Source organism: Theobroma cacao, chromosome 9 (assembly GCF_053813885.1).
Source record: "Theobroma cacao isolate CCN51 chromosome 9, ASM5381388v1, whole genome shotgun sequence".
NCBI lineage: Eukaryota > Viridiplantae > Streptophyta > Magnoliopsida > Malvales > Malvaceae > Theobroma > Theobroma cacao.
The window spans coordinates 46996916-47016125 of NC_142647.1; the positions used below are offsets into that span (position 1 = coordinate 46996916).

General features: G+C 34.4%; 3 protein-coding genes across 5 annotated transcripts; 2 read left to right on the forward strand and 1 right to left on the reverse strand.

Annotated features, from left to right (window-relative positions):
* Nucleotides 1-10244: 10244 nt before the first annotated feature.
* On the forward strand, nt 10245-14285 carry LOC18590458 (uncharacterized). The gene is made up of 5 exons (XM_088810002.1): nt 10245-11215; nt 11305-11550; nt 11680-12639; nt 13166-13234; nt 13326-14285. The coding sequence occupies exons 1-5, from the start codon at nt 10592-10594 to the stop codon at nt 13995-13997; spliced, it is 2571 nt and encodes an 856-aa protein (XP_088666128.1). The 5' UTR covers nt 10245-10591; the 3' UTR covers nt 13998-14285.
* Nucleotides 14286-15375: 1090 nt separating this feature from the next.
* LOC18590459 (putative transcription factor At4g00390) lies at nt 15376-16245 on the reverse strand. The gene has a single exon (XM_018128529.2). It carries the CDS (start codon nt 16195-16197, stop codon nt 15583-15585), a length of 615 nt encoding a protein of 204 aa, XP_017984018.1. The 5' UTR covers nt 16198-16245; the 3' UTR covers nt 15376-15582.
* A 646-nt stretch (nt 16246-16891) lies between these two features.
* Nucleotides 16892-18591, forward strand: LOC18590460 (uncharacterized). Of its 3 annotated transcripts, XM_018127688.2 has the most exons (4): nt 16902-17031; nt 17598-17676; nt 17937-18059; nt 18156-18591. In XM_018127688.2, the coding sequence occupies exons 3-4, from the start codon at nt 17977-17979 to the stop codon at nt 18280-18282; spliced, it is 210 nt and encodes a 69-aa protein (XP_017983177.1). In that variant the 5' UTR covers nt 16902-17031; nt 17598-17676; nt 17937-17976; the 3' UTR covers nt 18283-18591. The 3 variants fall into 3 exon arrangements, with proteins under 3 accessions (XP_007016057.1, XP_017983177.1, XP_088665678.1); XM_007015995.3 differs by lacking the exon at nt 17598-17676 and having other exon boundaries at nt 16892-17031; XM_088809552.1 differs by lacking the exon at nt 17598-17676 and having other exon boundaries at nt 17944-18059.
* Nucleotides 18592-19210: the final 619 nt, after the last annotated feature.

Consider the following 19210-nt stretch of genomic DNA (forward strand, 5'->3'; position numbering starts at 1 on the left):
TGTGGAAATGTCTTTTTCATGAAAAAAGAAAAAAACAATACTATTTTATTAATATAACGGCGGTAGCCTCGCTTACCATATACATTACTAAAAAAAAAACACCACTATGAAAACTTTACGCAAGCAAAGAATAAAAGAGAGAGCGAGAGAGAGAGAGAGAGAGAGAGAGAGAGAGAGAGAGAATATAATGTTGGTTGTCTCTCACGCACAATGTTTTTTACTTTTTTTTCTTTTTTGCACAAGTTAAAAAATTGTGTGGTGTTAATTTCTTTGGCACAATTAAACAATAGGTACAAAAAAATTAAATTAAATTAAATTAAATATTAGTCTAACCATACAAACATTTAGTGTCATCAATAAATAAACAGCGTTTGGTTAAGAAATAGCAGCGTAATAATGCCTTAAAAGGGGATAAAACTTCAGGCCAATAAGTTGGAATTGGGCGTACCATGTTAGGCCGCAAACACTTCATCCTGTGTTGCATGCGACCTAACTAGCCCCTTGTAAGTGCTCCGGCACGTGCAATTGGTGGCAAGGGAAGACCATCTCGCTGACGAGCCATTTGGCTTTGCCACTAGCCTCCTAATCTTGTTGCAGCGAGCTTGCTGTGGCTCCTGTAGTAACGTGCAGGTCTGGGAATCGAACCATCAGACGTGATAAAACACGAGGAGTCGTCACCAATCTTTTTTCCTTAGGTGTGATTGATCATCTATTGACTCGATTTTAATCGACGAAATCTTAAATTAATTTTAAGTCCGTCGAGAGAATCTTAAACTGATCTACGTTTCTTAGAACTAGATTCGGGAGTGCGATTATGCCCAGGGAAAGATTAACACCCCCGTGACACCCGTTTCATGAATGGTACCATTTGGTTTGAGATGATCCTATTGGGGCCTTAATCTTTATATTTATTATGTTTCCTTAGCTATTATTCATTATTCTAATCGAGGCCGTTCTCCCAAATTCGCCCATCATACTGGTGAGATCTGAGGATGTTCTCTCACTTAGAGAATTATCCGAGAAATTCGCTTTGGCAAATTTGACGAATAAATCTCATCATCGAGGTTATCGTACGTTTTTTAAAAAAATATTTTCATGAATGCAAACCTATTACGAGCAAAAACCTTTTTATTAAAGGTGTTTCCCGAGCCCTCCCATCGTACTAGTGGGACCCGGGGACATCCTTTCACCTAGAGAGCTTTCCGAGAAAAACTCACTTTCACAAAATCTTCGAAAAATCCCATCATTGTGAAGTTTATTATTTTTTTATTTTTTTTTATTTTAAGTTCTCCTATGTATTCCTTACTATTTCTTATGGATTTTCTTTCTCTATATTTCCCTTTATAGTTATACATATTATAAATTATCTATGCTTCTATGTTATTTAAGTAAACCTTTTTTTACTATTTAAATGATCTTTTCACTCCCAAATCTATAGCATGATATCTTATTTCATAATTATATATATTTTAATTCTATTTATTTCTTTTTTAATTATCTATCTTATTCCCTTTTCATAACACTTATTAATTTATTTAAATATATTTTATGCCACTAGATATTTAAATTTATATCTTACACCCATTTATTGTTTTGAATTTTCCATTATTGACTATTTTATTTATTTATTTATTGTCATGAATATTACCATTTTCATAATTTTCATTTTTTTTTATCTTTGGACGACTTAAATATATGCCATATATTCTCTTATATATGCCATATTTGTATTTATATTTTGTTTAACCAATTTATTGTATAATAATTTTTATTTATTTAAAATTAAAAAAATCTCGAAACCTCAAAATCGAGGCCCTCCCATCGTACTGGTGGAGCCTTAATTTGGGTTCCGAACCTAAGGAAAATTAGCTCAAGATTGTGACTCCTTACGTCCCGGCCAATCATCCCATCATCGATATTGATTACTTAATATTCCTATGATTAATATTATGGTGCTTTGAAATTCAATTTATATACTATCATAACTATTAATATTGACCCAAAACAAAGATTTTATTATTGTAATTAATGTTTTCTCTATCACACTATTTTAATTCTTAATAACAAATATTTACCTTTTTATTCGTTTCTCTTATAGTATACCTTGTTATTACTTTTTATTTCGCTGAACATTTATTTACTTATTTTTGCATTCTTACCTTAACTAAATATATCCTCATAATGACATTTTGTTTATAGATTCACTTTTTATTTATGTGTATACTCTATTTAGCAAAAACTCTTTTCTTTTTTCTTTTTTTGCGAAATAAATAATCACCTAAGCTTATATATATTTTATATATCCATACATATTTTTTCTTACCTGGATCTAATTTTACTATAAAACAATTAGTAGACTTATATGAATAACTTAAACTTATTACCATCATTTCCTAACCATTTGTTACATTTATTATTTATTTCATATACACATATTTTTTAGTTCCCTAAAGTCTATTATCTATTATGTTAAAGATTTTCACATTTTGCTTTCATATATTTCATTTTTCCTATGTATATAGTTCAGAAAATAATGGCACTATTATGACTAATAAACAAGAAATTAACATATCCCAACATCAATAGTCCAAACCCAAATCACTGGTCAGTGAGCAGATCCATTACCTACTGGGTTGAAACTGACCCACTGCTCTTAGTGAATTTAAGCTTTGTTGGGCTAAGGCTGCCTCCGATTCGGCCTAGGTCCAAACAATTCGCTCCAACCACACCACTTGGGGAAAAGGGAAAAGTTTTTCCTTCTCCAATCGTGCGACACTGTTTAGAGGCATTCTCTCTAACTACACAAGCCGACTTCTTTACTTTTTTACTTCTGTCACTCTTTCTCCTTTTTCTCTCTTTTTCTTCTAAAACAGATCTCCCCCGGCTCCCCCATTTTTTCCTTCATCTTTGCTCCTCTACTAGCTTTCTTACACACCTCACCGATGGCAACTAAACTCCCAAACTAGCGACACCAACCAGACCTTCTCTCCTTCCCAAACCAACGACGTCGACCACTCAAACCAGCTCTCCCTTCACCCCCCAAACCGGGCTTCTCTCTCTGTCGCTGATCTGCAAATGGCTCCCCGTGAAACCTCTAGACCTTTCCCAAACACTATAGATCAGCTCTCCCTTCACCGCCCAAATCGAGCTTCACTCTCTGTCACCGATCTGCAAATGGCTCCCCATGAAACCTCTAGATCTTTCCCAAAAACTGTCGATCGGCTTTCCCTTCACTGTCCAAATCTGCTCTCCCTTCACCACCCAAATCGAGCTTCCCACTCTCCAAGCCGGTTTCTCTCTCGTTGCCCGAATTGAGCTTTGCTCCCCTCGCCTGCGTTACTGTAGACACTGTAAAAAAGAAAAATCATAATTAATTAAAAATAAATAAAAAATAAAGAAAAAAGAAAAAAAGAAGAAGAGAGAGGTACGATTGGTAGGGTGCGAACGCACCCTGCCAGCCACCACCCTCACCCTGCCAGACGCCAAAAATTCACGTCTGGCAGGGTAGTGGGAGCGTGCCCCTTTCAACCCAGTATAAAGGGGGCACTGTAGCACTCATCCGAGGGGGAACCAAAAAATGAGCCAAAAATCAAAGAAAAAAACCTGCAAATCAAGGAATTCCTAGTTTTCTAGCAGCCACAACTATCCACAATCCAACAAATAAATAAAAAAAAGAGAGACCAAAAAATCATCAAATATATGCACAAAAAGGGGTAGAGAGCCTTGGGGGTTTTTTTTTGTCCCGTCGATTTTAGGGGAGAGATTTGGGGTTTTCGGGTTGCTGGTGAAAGGAAGGAGAGGGAGAAGAGAAGCTCCCAAGCCGCCGGTAGGTGAGGTTGGGGAGACAAAGTGAGGCGGCGCCGGTGAAGGGAGAGTTTGATTTGGGCAAAGGAAGAGAGCGATAGAGGGAGGTCCGGCGTGGGGTTGGTCGGCGGTTTGGTAGAGAAAGGGAGAGTCCGATTTGGGCAAAGAGAGAGCAGATCTAGGCAGCCAGCAGAGGGAGGTCCGGCGTGGGCTAGTGGCCAACAGTAGGAAGAGAGCGGCAAAGGGAGGTTCGACGTGGGGTTGGCCGGCGGTTTGGTAGAAAGAAGGGAGAAAGTTTGGGATCTAGAGAGAGAGACAAAAGGGAGAAAATGAAAAAAGATGAAAAAAAAAGCCATTTTATACTTAGGGTAAGACATCAAAACGGTGTAGTTTTGTACTTTGAGGAGTGGGCTTCTGGAGCTATTGTGGACATTCGCGGGTTTAGTTTCGGGCTAGTCCAAGCCCGACTTTGGTATGTTCTAGGCTCTACAATTATTGGGTTTGAATCTTTGATGCCTATTTTGAATGTTTTTAATTTTATTTTATTTATTTATCTATTTTAGTTATTTTTAGAGAAATAAAATTACAACTTTATATATATAAGAAGTGGGATAAGACAAACATATAAGAATATATATATATATATATATATATATATATATTTGATTATGTAATAAATAATTGTAAAATTGGGTAGAAAGGTTATTTAGTTATAAAAATAGATCCAAGAATAAAATATATAGAAAGAAACAAAAGAACATCTAACTAAAAATAATAATAGGTTTAAGTGAATGTTGAACATAAAATAACATTAAATATTTAGTAAATGGGAATAGGTTCACTTAGATTAAATTATATGTATCATAAAAGGAAATATATGACTAGATTAAGAATATGGGTAAGAGAAAATATAAAATGTAGGAAGAGTTGAAACGTGAGACATAATAATAATACACTTAATTAGGTGAGTTTATATGGGGAAATCATGACTGGAAAAGAATTTGAAAAAATAATAAAATAATAAAAATAGAAAATATAGTAGAATAAAATATGTAATTGTCAAAAAGATAGTTTCATAAATGAGAACGGAGCAAAGTGATGAGTTATTCAATTTAAATAAGATAAGTAAACAATACTAATGATGGGATTATTGGTCGGGACGCAAGAAGTCATAATCTCGAGCTCATTTTCTCTAGGTTCGGGATCCGAATTAAGGCTCCACCAGTATGATGGGAGGGCCTCAATTCCGAGATCCCGAAATTTTTTATAAATAATTTTTTTAAAACACAAAATCATTCAAAAAATAAATAATAAATAACAAATAATAGGTAAAAAAATATATATAATAAATAAATAATAAAAATGATAATAATAATTCAAATGTATATATATAATAAATGTATGAAAAGGTAAAACCCATGACATTAAATAAATAAACAAGTAGTATAAACTATCAACAAGGAAATTCCAAAACAATAAATAATTTAAAAATTAAACATTAAATATCTAGTGGTATAAACTATAGATTAATAAAATGTTATGTAAAAGAAAAAAAATAGAAAGTAAAAAATGGAATTAAACGTAGATATAAAATTTTAGGCATTAGGTTTGAATAAAAGATTGCTTACAAAAAATAATAAAATAAAAATAATAATTAGATAATAATAAATGACCAAAAAAATAGATAATTGTATTAGCATAGCATGTATATTGCATCATGCATATCATTGCATATAAATATTTCTATTTTCGAGTTTAAGCCCCGATGATGGGATCTTCCGAGGATCTTGCGAAGGCGAGTATCCTTCGAAAAGTTTCCTAGGTGAAGAGGTGTCCTCGAGTCCCACCAGTATGATGGGAGGGCTCGGGAAATATTTTTAATAAAAGGCTTTGACTCGTATTAGGTTCATTATGCACGAAAACATTATTTTTAAATAAAAACATACGATAACCCCAATTATGGGAATTATTCGTTGAATTTACGAATGCGAGTTTCTCGGGTAATTCCCTAGGTGAGAGAACACTTCGAACCTCACCAGTATGATGGGCGGGTTCGTGAGAACGTTCTCAATAAAAGGTTATTCGTTCGATATTTTTATCTCACGCCAAGCATATCATCTTTTCTCACATTTGCATTCCATTTTAGGTTAAATATAAGGAAAAATAAGATAACAATAACTAAGGAAATAAAATGAACTTTAAAAAATTAAAGCCTAATAGGATAATCTAAAAAATGATACCGTTCATGGAACGGACATTCCGGGGGTGCTAATCCTTCCCCAAGCGTAACCGTACTCCCGAACCTAGATTTTAAGAAATGCAGACCAGTTTAAGGTTCTTTTCGGTGGGCTTAAAATTAATTTAAGGCTTCATCGAATAGAAACGAGTCAACAGGTGGTCAATCACACCTAGTAAAAAAGATTGGTGGCGACTCTTAATTTTTTTTTTAAGTTTTCACTCACGTCTGGCGGTCAGGTTCTCGGACCCACACGTTACGACAGTTACTCGAAACTCATTTCCCTTAACTCAATGCCGCTTGGGCCCTCTCTCACTACCCAGCGGATTCCTCTCTTTTTTTCTCTCACCCAAAATCTCCTCCTTACAGCCGACGGCACCCACAACCCACTCTCTCTGCTTCCGAACTAAAAAAAATCCACCTTTCTAACCAATCATCCAACCATCAAACCCCCTAAAAATCTATTCCTAAAAACAACCTAAAAATCCCCAAACCCAGCTGCTTTCCTTTTCTCATTGTGTTTTTTTTTTTTTTTGTATTTTTTTGGTTGTGGATTTGTGGTTGTTTCTAGTCGCTAGACTAGGATTTTTTATTTTTGATGCTACTAGGGATTTTAGGGTTTTTTGGTTGCTGTTCTTTGTAGCTACAGTAATGCTTCTTTTATACTCCTCTTTCAGCCGGGTGCCATCTCCACTAACTTGCGAGATGCAATTTTTTCACATCTGGCACTGCGTTGTGCCTAGCAAGGTGCATCCACACCCTGCCAGTCTTACATTTTTTTTTTTTCATTTTTTTGTTATTTTTTTTCATTTTTCATTCCATTTTTTTTATATTTTCATTTTCATTTTTGTTATTATTATTTTGTCTTCTGTAAGATTTAAGTAACTCCTAAAAATATGGTGTCTACAGCTACAAACAGTCAGATCTGTTAGCCTACAAGAATTTTAATTGACTTTTTTAGCCACCATACACGACCTCAACAGTCAAAATGAGATATTCTCAATCTTCAGACTAAGGGTAAGATTTGTATTTAATTAATATTATATGAATAGAAAACGTCAATTAAGTAATACCTCTACTCCTAAATCATAAGAAAGACTTTTGGGACAGAGCGAATACAAAACAATATAAGAACATGTGATGATTCATTAAGTAATGCCAAGTGCATGATTGGAGGCTAAGCTTGTGCGAAATTCTCATAAGAATCAAACCAATTGTAGGAATCACTAAGTTAATCTTGGTCTTTTATTTGGAGGAGTATTATAATTAAAGAATTAGCTTTAATATTATCAAATCATCACATTAATGTTATCCCAATTAGAGACATTTGGCAAATTGAGCTCTAATTTTGTGCAATTCTCCTATGGTGGGATAATCAGGGGAAGTTGAGCATCAAACTACGTCGTTTTGGCTCTCTATGGAAAATAGATGATAAGAATGGAAGATAAAAAAAAAAAAAAAAAAAAGAGAGAGCGAGAGAATTAAAGGAAGAGAGAAATAACAGAGTTTTAGGTTTCTTGTGTGGAGAAAGGGCAAGAGATAAAGAACCAGAAAAGGCGAGAAAAAGGAAAGAAGAAAGAAGGAAGGGGCTGCCTGTCGGCTAGGTGTGGTTATCCCTCCTAATTATTATTGTACGTTTATGAGTAGATATAAAAGGATTGTTTTTTTAAAAAAATCAGTATTATAAATTGAAAACACTTAATTCATCTTTTATGTATTTTCATTTTCTTTTTACTCATCTACATCATGTATCAGTAAAAAACTATATTCTTTATACGTTTTTAACTTAATACTTTTTTTAAAAAAAATTCAATTTATATCAATATATAATTATTATATAAATAAAAAATTCATCATTTTAAAAGAGTAATTACATAGTTTGATTTTGACGATATAAAAATAAATCAAACATCACGTCAGGGATTAAAAGACCACGGAGGGACCACACGGCCAACAGTACTCGACGGATTGTCTAAGTAGCTGAAGGAGTAAACGCAACCCGAGGGACAAGAAGTGAGACAAAAGGATTTGGGGGTTCTAATGGAAAATGGCAACATTAGGTTTTTCCTAGAAACTCGCGTAATAATAAAAGTTACCTTTAGCAACCCCAAACCTACCAATTATTCTTGTCTACCTCCCCTCGCGCACGTCTAACTCCACCCTAGCTTTTGGAATTGAAAACTATTTCCACCATTTCTACCCAACTTATCTCATCTTTTATCAGTTCCTTACCTCAAGTTTTTATGCCGTGTAAATGGAATCAAAATAGCCACGTTTTCCGCTTTGAAAATGGAACTGGTTATGACTCAACAACTTCTTACGTACAAGTAAATATAAGATTCATAAAATCTACTGATGATGCTTTTTGGAGTTAAAAATTAGAAATTATATAAAGACTTTTGCATATATAATTAAGTTCCTTTCTTCTTCTTTTTTTGTCTTTTTCTTTTAAACACTTGTAAATTTTGCTTCTTAAAAGAAAAATTAAGAGATTGAATATCATTGTTGTCAAAACTCAACAAGATAATTGCATTTTGTCTAGATAACTAAACACAACACCAAACAATTCATCCCTTTTTATGACAAAGTAGTGGTGAACATCAAACTTATTTGTACTTAATTTTAATTTGAAATATCGTCATATTTAGTTTATATATATATATATATATATATATACATATATACATACATATATATATATAATTAATGATGCAATAGCTTAGGATATATATCCATTATGCTGAAATTATCTTTGCAATCAAACTATAATGAGATAGTTCTTTGTTACAAATTATTATATGATGTAGTTGATTAGGATTTGTAAACCCTTTTTTGCTGTAACTATTTTTGTAATCTAATAGCTTTTTGGTACATATCATTGCATGATATAACTGATTAGGATAAAAACCCTTTTATACTGTAATTATTTTTAATCTAATTATGATAATAATGAAACAATATGTACTAACACAACAAATAAACAATATATATATATATATATTTAATTTATTAAATTATGTATCGAAGAAGTTTCGTGTGCGAAAGAATTGATTCCATTATAAAACTTGATAAAAACATTTATTTAATTAAAAGTGATGTGGATAAAAAATCAATGTGACACAAATTTAACAATAAAAAAAATTAATTATTTTTATGTGTGTAATTAATCAAAATTAAATCAATAAATTTTGTGCATAGAAAATATATAAATTGTAATAAATAATTTATTAATCATAACATTAAAAAATAAAATCAATATTAAAAATTTTACTATGTAAGATCAAATTTTAGTAAAAATTTCTTAAGACTATTTGTCGTATCTCATCCCAGTCATAAAATAACTTAACTTTACATAAACTCGAATTGTTGATCTATGGTGACGTTTGGTACTTTATAATATAATGTGATTACACGTAATGTTATTACAAATAATATGTTTGCAAGCAATATGATTGTAAGGAAAATAACATTATAGTGTTTGGTATACAAATAAAATAATGATTAAAATGCAGAAAATATAACATTACAGCGTTTGGTTTACAAAAACTTTGCTGAGAATGTAATGTTAATTTTCAAAATGACCCATATTTATTAAAATATAAGTTTAATATACTTGTATTTTTTATTATTAATTTTTATATAATATCATCTCTTAAATATATTTTTAATGTCATATATTTTATTTTTATTTCTTATTATAATCTTATTTTTTTATTTGTTTAATATAATATTTTATGTTATATATTTTATTTTAATTTCTTTTACCTATATTATATAAATTTTAATTTCTTATATTTTATTTTATTTTAATTTTTTATTTTTATAGTATATATTTTATTTTAATATTTTTTATTTTAATTATAACATTACAAAATGTTATTAACTAGGTAATAAAATTGAAAAGTAAAAATATCTTTAAGAACATTATAGAATGTAATGTAATATAATTATATTAATTTTGGACTGCAATTACGTTACATACTTCAACTGTAATTTAATTATATTATAATCTTATATTGTAGTGATATATTATAAAATAAATATTATAATTTAATTTAATTAAATATATTATAAAAAACGTGCTATCACTTATCTCGTAACAAACGTGACCTACATACAATCCCTATTGCCGCGTGAGGTGTCGGTCAATTGAAAGATCTCCTGCCCTAAGTTGAAAATGGTGGAGGCAAAACACAGACAGCTCTTTCGACGCTGAACAACCACGTGAAAACTCACGCGGTCTTCTTCCATTTTTAATTTAATTTAGTTTTGTAAAGGTCATCTAGAATATCCCAGAAACCAAACCGGGCCTCGCTCCCTGAGCTGCGATTTCTGAATAACAGCTTTATGTCACTGACGATGGCTGGGTTTCCAATACCTAAAACTTCAACATATAGCAGTTTCTGAGCTTGCTCAGTGCCGGAACCTCCACTCTTCTCGGGTTGCTCCTAACGCGGTTTACTATCTAAACCTTTCAAACGAAACAGAGGCCGATTCGATTACAACAGACTAAATTTTGTTGTGGGAAATCACTTTGAAGTTCGGACTGCCATGTCGTTGCCAAGTCAAGAAAGTCAGAGCGAGTTGAACCAGTGCCCAAATTTAGCCGCTATGGTTCATAATGTAGAACCGACTCCTTTAGCCATTTCTCCGGACGACTTGACCCAGAGGTCCTTGAACTCTCAGTTTCATCCTGACGTTGAAGTGGAGACCGGTTCTGTGGCACAGAATGGAGATTTGAGTCTGATATTGACATCTAAAACAGACATGCCGCGGCCAGGAGGAGGCAATGCTAATGAGCTACCCCAGCAGTTCGATTCCTCTGACCAGCCATTGAATTCACTTGCTGACAATTTAACTGCTGATCAGCTGGTGAACTCTCACGGAAACGTTGAAACGGGGGTACGGTGTTCTGAACCAAACCAAAGCAACCTGGATCATGAAGAAAGACCATCTGATCAAGCTTCAAATGGACGAAAACAAAGGGGTCGTAAACCGAGGGTAATACCAGTGGAAAAATCGAAGAACCAACTTGATCAAGCAGGAACATCAGCTAAAGCTGGCAATGGACAGAAACGAAGGTCTCGTAAACCAATAATTCGCACAGAAGAGCAAGAAAATGAAAGAAAAAAGATAAAAAAAGAAATCGATAGAAGATACCGGAGGGGCAAGAAGGTAAAAGAAATCCCTCTATTCATTTCCCGTTTTCTATATATGAGTTACGGACTTTGCTAATTATTTTGCTTTCTGTGTCGCAAATGGAGAATGAGTTAACGGAGCTGAGGAAACTCGAGCAAGACTTGGATAGAGTTATGACAATAGCGTCCGGGTTTGGGAGGATTGACCAAATGGTGTCACAGATTAATCGCATGAGCTGTGAGTTACAAAAAATGCAACAGGAAGAGGTAGGAAACGGTATGTTCCTGCAAGAAATAATTGATTCCGCCGATCGAGTTCCACCGATCAGGGCAAATGAAGTCCAAGTATACGCCTGGTCGGATAAATGCAAGGTAATTAATGTGCTGTAATTTTCCCTAGTTACTATCACAGTAGTTTAATCAGTTGCTTTTAACTTGAACTTTTACTTGCGTGGTCATGTTAGTTTAGCTGATGTTAAGATATATGATTTTTCTGACAAGGAAATGGAGGCCGAGTGCCATAGATTTCATCTAATGAAATCCAAGTATGGAAAAATTGAGGAAGTTGAATCCATGTTAGATAAATTCAAGAATTTGGAGGCCGAGTCACATAGACTGAAACTAATGAAATCTAAGTATGGAGAAATTGAGGAAATTGAATCCAGGTTGGATAAATTCAAAAATTTGGAGGCCGAGTTCAATAGATTGGAACTAATGAAATCCAATTATAGAGAAATTGAGGAAATTGAATCCATGTTAGATAAATTCAAGAATTTGGAGGGCGAGTTCAATAGATTGGAACTAATGAAATCCATGTATGGAGAAATTGAGGAAAATGAATCCATGTTGGATAAATTCGAGAATTTGGAGACCAAGTCACGTAGACTGAAACTAATAAAATCCAAGTATGAAGAAATTGAGGAAATTGAATCCATGTTGGATAAATTCAAGAATTTGGAAGCTGAGTTCAATAGACTGGAACTAATGAAATCCAAGTACCGAGAAATTGAGGAAATTGAATCCATGTTGAATAAATTCAAGAGTTTGAAGACCAAGTCATATAGATTGGAACTAATGAAATCCAAGTATGGAGAAATTGAGGAAATTGAATCCATGTTGGATAAATTCAAGAATTTGGAAGCCGAGTCACATAGGTTCGAGCAAATAAAGCTCTTGTTTGGTGGAGTTGATGAAATTGAATCCGAAATAATTAGGCTTAAGGAAACAGAGCTGCAGCTTGACAAATATAAGCAAATGGAGGAGAACCGAAAGGAAATGGAGTTTATGTTGGATACATTCCATCGGATGGAGGCCAAGTTACAAAGATTCGAGCAAATAAAGTCCGAGTTCGGAGGAATTGATGAAATCAAAGCCGGAATGTATAGGCTTAAGAAAATAGAATCGCAGCGCGACCAACTAAAGGAACTGCAATTCTTTACAGAATCTCCTGGTAGTCTCCAGGTATGTCTATCATTTGACAGGTAGGGGGCTAGATCAAAAATATGTGACAATAATATCAATTTTTCAATACATTTTGTAAAAGGGTTAGAGAAAGGAAGAAAAAGAAGCAAAAGGAAAATAATGTTTTATTTCTTCTTTTCTTCCATTTTGTGGGAAGAAAATAAAATGAATTTACACTTTTTTCTAATCTTTTTAAAAGTGAAATAAACGAATAAAGAATAAAAGAAAGGAAAATATTAGATACTTGTTTAATTTTTCAGATGTATTTTATAAAAATATCTAATTCAAAATAAATAATTTCTATATTTTGTAAATTGAAATTATACAAAAGTTTTCAAATACATAAATATAATATACACAAACAAAAAATAAGACTTAACCAAAACATTAATAGAGTACCGTTTTGCTATTATTATTACAATATTGAAAGTAAAGATCAGTAAGTTACATTCTAAAGTGTGAGACCAGAATTTGTATGTTCCGGATCATGGAAATAAGTTACTCTATTCTATAATTTGCTTTGCAGGGGCACCATGGGACGCAGTCATCGGACTTGGATCGCGTTAATGGCACACACTCTTGGTTGTTGACCGAGGTTCCGTATGCTCATTTTTTAATTTATCTCCGCTTTTACGCTAGTTTGTTTATTGTATTGATCTTTTCTCCGACTTATGTCGATTGTTTAGGTCTCAAATGATGAAATTAATCTAAGGCTCCCTGCCGCTGTGAGGGGTGCAAATACAATGCATGACATGCAGTATTCTGATGCTTCAGTTACTAAATTTATGGCGAAGCTTGATGATGACAAGGCTATGAGCAACGTGGATCTCTCCAGCTTTAAAGATTTAGATGGAGAGTGCGAAAAAGTTGGCAACTATAATATCCCACTGTGTCTGGTCTCGACTGCACAGGATATCATCAAGGCCAAAGATGATATCACGAAACAGAGTAGATTTGGTCAATGTGTTATTGAGCCTGCTTATATTTTGCTTTGTGCTGCAATTAAAGAGATGATGGATTTGCCGCTTGAACAAGCTACGGAAGAGATTATGTTAAAGTGGAGAGATGCAATCAATGATGCTAAAGGTCTTCGATTTGAAACAGAATTTGCTATGGAATATATGAGAAAATTTGCTCGAGGTTACTTTGGTCTCAAAGCAAAGAATGACCGGGAAAGCTTGGAGCTGGGGATGACAATTCTGAAGACCGAAGAAGAGGTCTTAAAAATGGAGCTTGAAAAGAAGACAAATGAGATGAAGGTCCTGAAAGCCAAAGAAAAAGACTTAACATCTGAGCAATGCAAGGATTGTCAGAAATTCGCTGATCAATTTTTTAAAAAAAGCGTCAGTGTTTTTTGATTAATTGCTTCTATGTTTTTTTTTTCTTTTGAGTGATGTTGGGTCATATATCAAGTAAAAAGTGGAGACTAAGACTATATAGTCTTTTAGAGAAATCTTCATTCTTCTTTATTTTTCATTAGTTTTTAATTTATTACTGTTTTTTGGTTTACAGTGAAAAAGAAGCAAGACTGCAAAAGAGAAAGAGATTGAGGCTCTGATTTCTTGATTAGTTTAGATGCTTGGTCAGTGAACATCGTGCTGTTATATCTGAAAATTTGATGAAAACAAATAGAATTGGTGTTTATATACGTAGAGCATAACAGTTCGGTTTTTCAGATGTATGAACTTTGAAGGTGGAAAAGATTCTAATACTTGCCCTTCATCCTTAAACGGAAACCTATTCCTTGTATCAGCCTTTCATATTGCTGTGGAGATGCGTATTGGTGGTGACCACCAAATGAAATACGGGTGTCTCGTTGCCTCAATTGCATCAAACAAACTTTCTTTGAAGGGTTATCCGCCCCGACCCTCTTCAGATTCTCTAAGTGTTTCTTCCTGAGTGGATTGAGTTTTTCCATTCCTGTACAAAGAAGGGTTGAATTAACCCTTGATGTTGATACTAGCTTCCATCCTTCGGCTCCAGTCATTGATAATTGCAGGGCTAGAGTCGCTGACAGAGCTGTAGCTGCTCTGGCCACCTAAAGAGAGAGCGTCCTGCTGTTCCAAACTCTCTGTGCAACACTCTTTTGCACTATTGGTGGGATCTCATCCCAGCAATAGCTTACTTAATAAATTTAACATCTCACTTATAAATGTTTCTACCTTGGAATTCGCCTTAGTTTATACCATTTGCTTTCAAAAGACAAACATCATACAACGCCTTTGGTTGGGGCATAGTCTCGAATGGTCAAGTTTCTGTCACTAAATTATCCTCTTCGATCTATAAAACAGGCATACCAGTAGTTCTTACTGACAAAGCAATTTGGGACAGTAATATTTATTATCTGATAACTTATTGCATTCATTCATGCTAATCTGAACTCCAAATTGAACATTACAATAACATATATCTGACAACTTCTTTCAGGCTGAGGGGGTCAGGGTGAAGCCCTTTTTTCTCGTTTGAATTCTGAAAGAGGACCCTCCCTGGAAAAAGGGTGAAGAAACCTGAAAAGGTACATCACATAAAAATCAATACACCAGCAAGTCACAGTAGTTCTGGAAATGCCCCAAAGGTCTTCTAATCAAACAGCAAGAAAACTCATCAAGCTGCAGTATATAAGATTTTCAATTTTCAAAGTTTTTCCAATTAGCCCAAATTGCTGCTAAACCTCACCTATAAAAGAGGCAAAACCTGAAGCTCACAATAGCACAAAACAAAAACCAAAATGAAAGATTAAGAGCAATTCAAAGTTTCAAACTTTCAACTTCATTAACAGTATTTGGATTAATGGGATGCACAGAAATCATCGTTAACCTTAAAATCCTACACATATTTTTGAGTTTGCAGTTCGATGCCCAAAACAGCTAACCAGACAATGAAGCCAATTGATGAAAAACATTACAGAGAAACTACAAATAAACAACAAAAAGAAATCAGAAACTAATTAACCCCATTAGCGGACACAGTTTCCCCCATTATCTCCATAATCTGCTGCTGCATCAAGTCAGCCTTCTTAGCCACCAATTTAGCTTCTTCAACCTTTATAAATATCCACTCTTGATCCATCTTCCTCAGCTTCTCCTCTTCCAACCCCTTCATCCTCTCTTTCCACACCTCATTTTCAGGCAAAACCCTCGAAAACTCAGCCACCAAATAAGGAAACTTCTCCAAACTCCGCACCCAATTTCGCTCTCCGCTTCCCATTTCCTCTTCTACCTTCTCATTGTTCGTTGCGGATATTTTCTTGCCCCATATTCTTTTTGAAAGCTTGAATATTCTTCGGTCGTGATGGGTTCTTACGAGGGACTTGCTTCTTGCATGTTTATGGTACTTGAGTCTCAGTCTACGGACCTTATCGTTGATTTGGGAAGGAGTGAACTTGTAGTTGAGACGCTTGATGATGCGGTTGATTGTTCGGGTACCAACGGTTGTGATTGGTGGAGGAATGGATTTGGTGGCTCTGATCAAACATTTCAGGATCTGGATTTCGTCTGATTCGCTAAAAACTCTTGCGGATCTGCCGTTCGGAGTCGTGGAAGGAGGTGAGGTTGCCATGGTTTGACGGGGATCGGAAAGTTTTTGGGACTTCGAAGTTCCAATTTCTGGAATAGAGTATATAATAATATAAAAGTGTCTTATGGACCGGGAACCAGCCCACTAAACCCAAACCTTTTAAACCCTTAAACCCAAAATCTTAAATCCCTTAAACCCAAAACCCTAAACACAAAACCTTAAACCCTTAAACCACCCAAACCCAAAAAACCTTAAACCCTTAAACTACCCAAACCCTAAACCCTAAATACTTAAAAAACCCTAAATACAAAACTCTAGACCCTAAACACTAAAATCCAAAGCCATAAACCTTAAACCATTCAACTCTTAACTTAAATTGTGAAATTCATCTTTATATAAGTGGGTATAAAGTTTCTTGGCCAAAAAATTTTGAAGTGGGGGTGAGGGGGGGAAGCTCTGAAGTTTAAGACTTGAATTGAACTGTTGAAGAACTAAAAAGTATACATTTGAAGATTAAAATTAAAATCATACTAATTAGCACTGCCCATTTAATATGAAGCTGAGGATTTAAAATTAAAATTAAAAATAAGAAATCATATTTGAAGAACTCTAAAGTTTCGACTTTTGGGCTAGGACGAATGTAAGGATTATCCTTTATGAGTGAGATCAGTTCACCTTGGTCCAGCCCATTAAAAATGGCTCTTTGACAACCATAAGAGCCCAATGTCTTATGGCTGTCTGTCATCTCCAAGACTGCAATTCTACAACCTGTGTCAGTCCAGTAATCAGAGAGCTTCAAAACTCCATCACTCTTTTTTTCTTGTCCTCTTCAGTCGAATTGAGAGTGTCTTAAACCTCCAATTCATTTACATTCAGGTAATTAATTTCAGAGTCAACAACCCCCTTTTCCGAATGGGTTTCTAACAAATCTTGTTTAAATTTTCTTTCTTTATAATTTTTTTAATTTATCTTTATTCTTAAAAAGCGATTTGTTTTCCTTGTTTTATGTTTACTTAGTGATTCTTGAAGTGGGTTTTTGTCTGATACTTATATGCTTTGGTCATTTGAGAACAATAAACTACGATAATTTCAGGCTTGGCTCTACGAGTTCGAATATGGTGTAGTTTTAAGTTGATTTCTTTGTATTCTTCTGCTTACTTTTGCTTAGAATTTACAATAAAAAGTTAAGAAAGATAAAGCAAGTAGAACTAAATGTTTCGGACGGTGAAAGTTAGTGTCCTGTAATGAAATCCCCCATTTTCAGAACTGGTTAGGTGATCCCACATTGCAATTTCAAAAGGGTAGTAGTGAATTGTGGTAATTATGGTGTAGAAAGTTGCTGAGGCCAATTGTCTTAGTACATGCAAGCATACTTGCGCTGGTAGTTGAGGCACGCTTTGCGGGCATATTGGTAATCATTTGTATAAATCTTATGTGGACAGTGGAAAGTTTTGTGCTTCATGTGCCTGTGGTAATCAGCGGCAGTCAAGACATGCCGAGCTAGTTTACTTAGAGTTGCAGGTTAGTCATTAGGAGTTGTTGTTAGCTTGTTGGTAGCATGAAATGAGCTTATCAAGCGGGCACTTCTCTTGCTTCTTTAGATCAGTGCTTCTAATGCTCTTAAGAATGAACTCAGCTGTTCTAGTTTATTATTATCCCTCATTTGCTGTTTTATGGGTAGTTTGAGTTAGTATCTGCGGTTCTTGAATATTACTTTATGGGTTAACATGTAAAATTTCATATTGATAATGGAAATGACAATAAGTTATTTTACTTGTTAGGTCTCAGTTAATTTTTTTTAACTTCATTTGGAAAGTCGCAATGACACGAGCACGCAATGTTGTAGTTGCCACTGGCTTACTGGCTTTTGCAGCTGCAGGCCTAGCGTTTCCATTTTATATGGCGTAAGCATACTTCTTTCTATGACAATGTGTTGTTGTCTTGTTAAGAACTATATTTGTCAACCTGCAAAATTTGATTATGGGTTTTGTATCATCCAGGACCTCTAAGAGACCTGTGATTGACTCATCTAAGCCACTTCCCCCGCAGGCAACTTTCCGAGGGCCTTACGTAAATACTGGTTCACGTGATGTTGGACCTGATCATCAGACTTACCCAAAGAAATGATTATTTTCCTTGAATAGCTGGTGTTGATTGTAAGTAAACTGTCTGCTCATTTGCGCACTATATGAATTGAAGATGTGTTTGAAATTGGGCACTCTTTTGGACTAATGGATGTCTCTTTGGATACTGGCCTAGAAATTCGCTTAGCTCCCCACAGCATAATGAGTAATAGCTTATTTTTTGTACTCATGGAAGAAGACAGGTGAATATCACATTTATTATTTTGTAAGAACTCAAATGTGAGAAGTATGACATAATTATCAGCTTCTGCTTCCATCATCTGAAGTGGAATATAAAATTGATTGTGTGCAAGTTTTCTGGAATATTTTATGCGCCAGGATAATCTTGTCCCAGTGCACTTGGTAAGATTTCCTATGCTTGCAGCTGATAGCTTGATCTGTATCCTTCAGTATACATTTTAATCAAAAACTTTGTTTTGCTTTTCTCTGTTGAAATCAAGGACGTAACATGAATAGAAAAAGAGAAAAGATGGAAAAATTGAGCATTGAGCAACTGATGATTGGAGGCTTGTAGTGAATTTAAGTCATTTGTTATTTGGTGGCTTCCTGGTCTAACAATGCACCCAAAATGCCTGTTCTTATTTCTATTAGTGTGCAACTTTTAAACATTGCATTGTAGGTAATAGTGCTCAAGGAGTTGTTTGCCCATTTGATTGATGCTACTCAGGTGTGTTTGATATTTATGGCCAAGGAATGGTTCAAAATTTATATCAATCAATGTGTCCATAAAAAGCCTTCTGAGCTGATGAAGCCTAGGATTCGTGTGCAAGTTCTCTAAGGGTGGATAACTACTTATCTTCCTCATGCTCATGTTAATTTTGGAAGTTTCTGCTGATGCATTTTACCCTTGTGCTCATGTCCATTTTAGAAGTTTCTGTGGATGCATTATTGTTCCTTCAGGTTTACTAGTT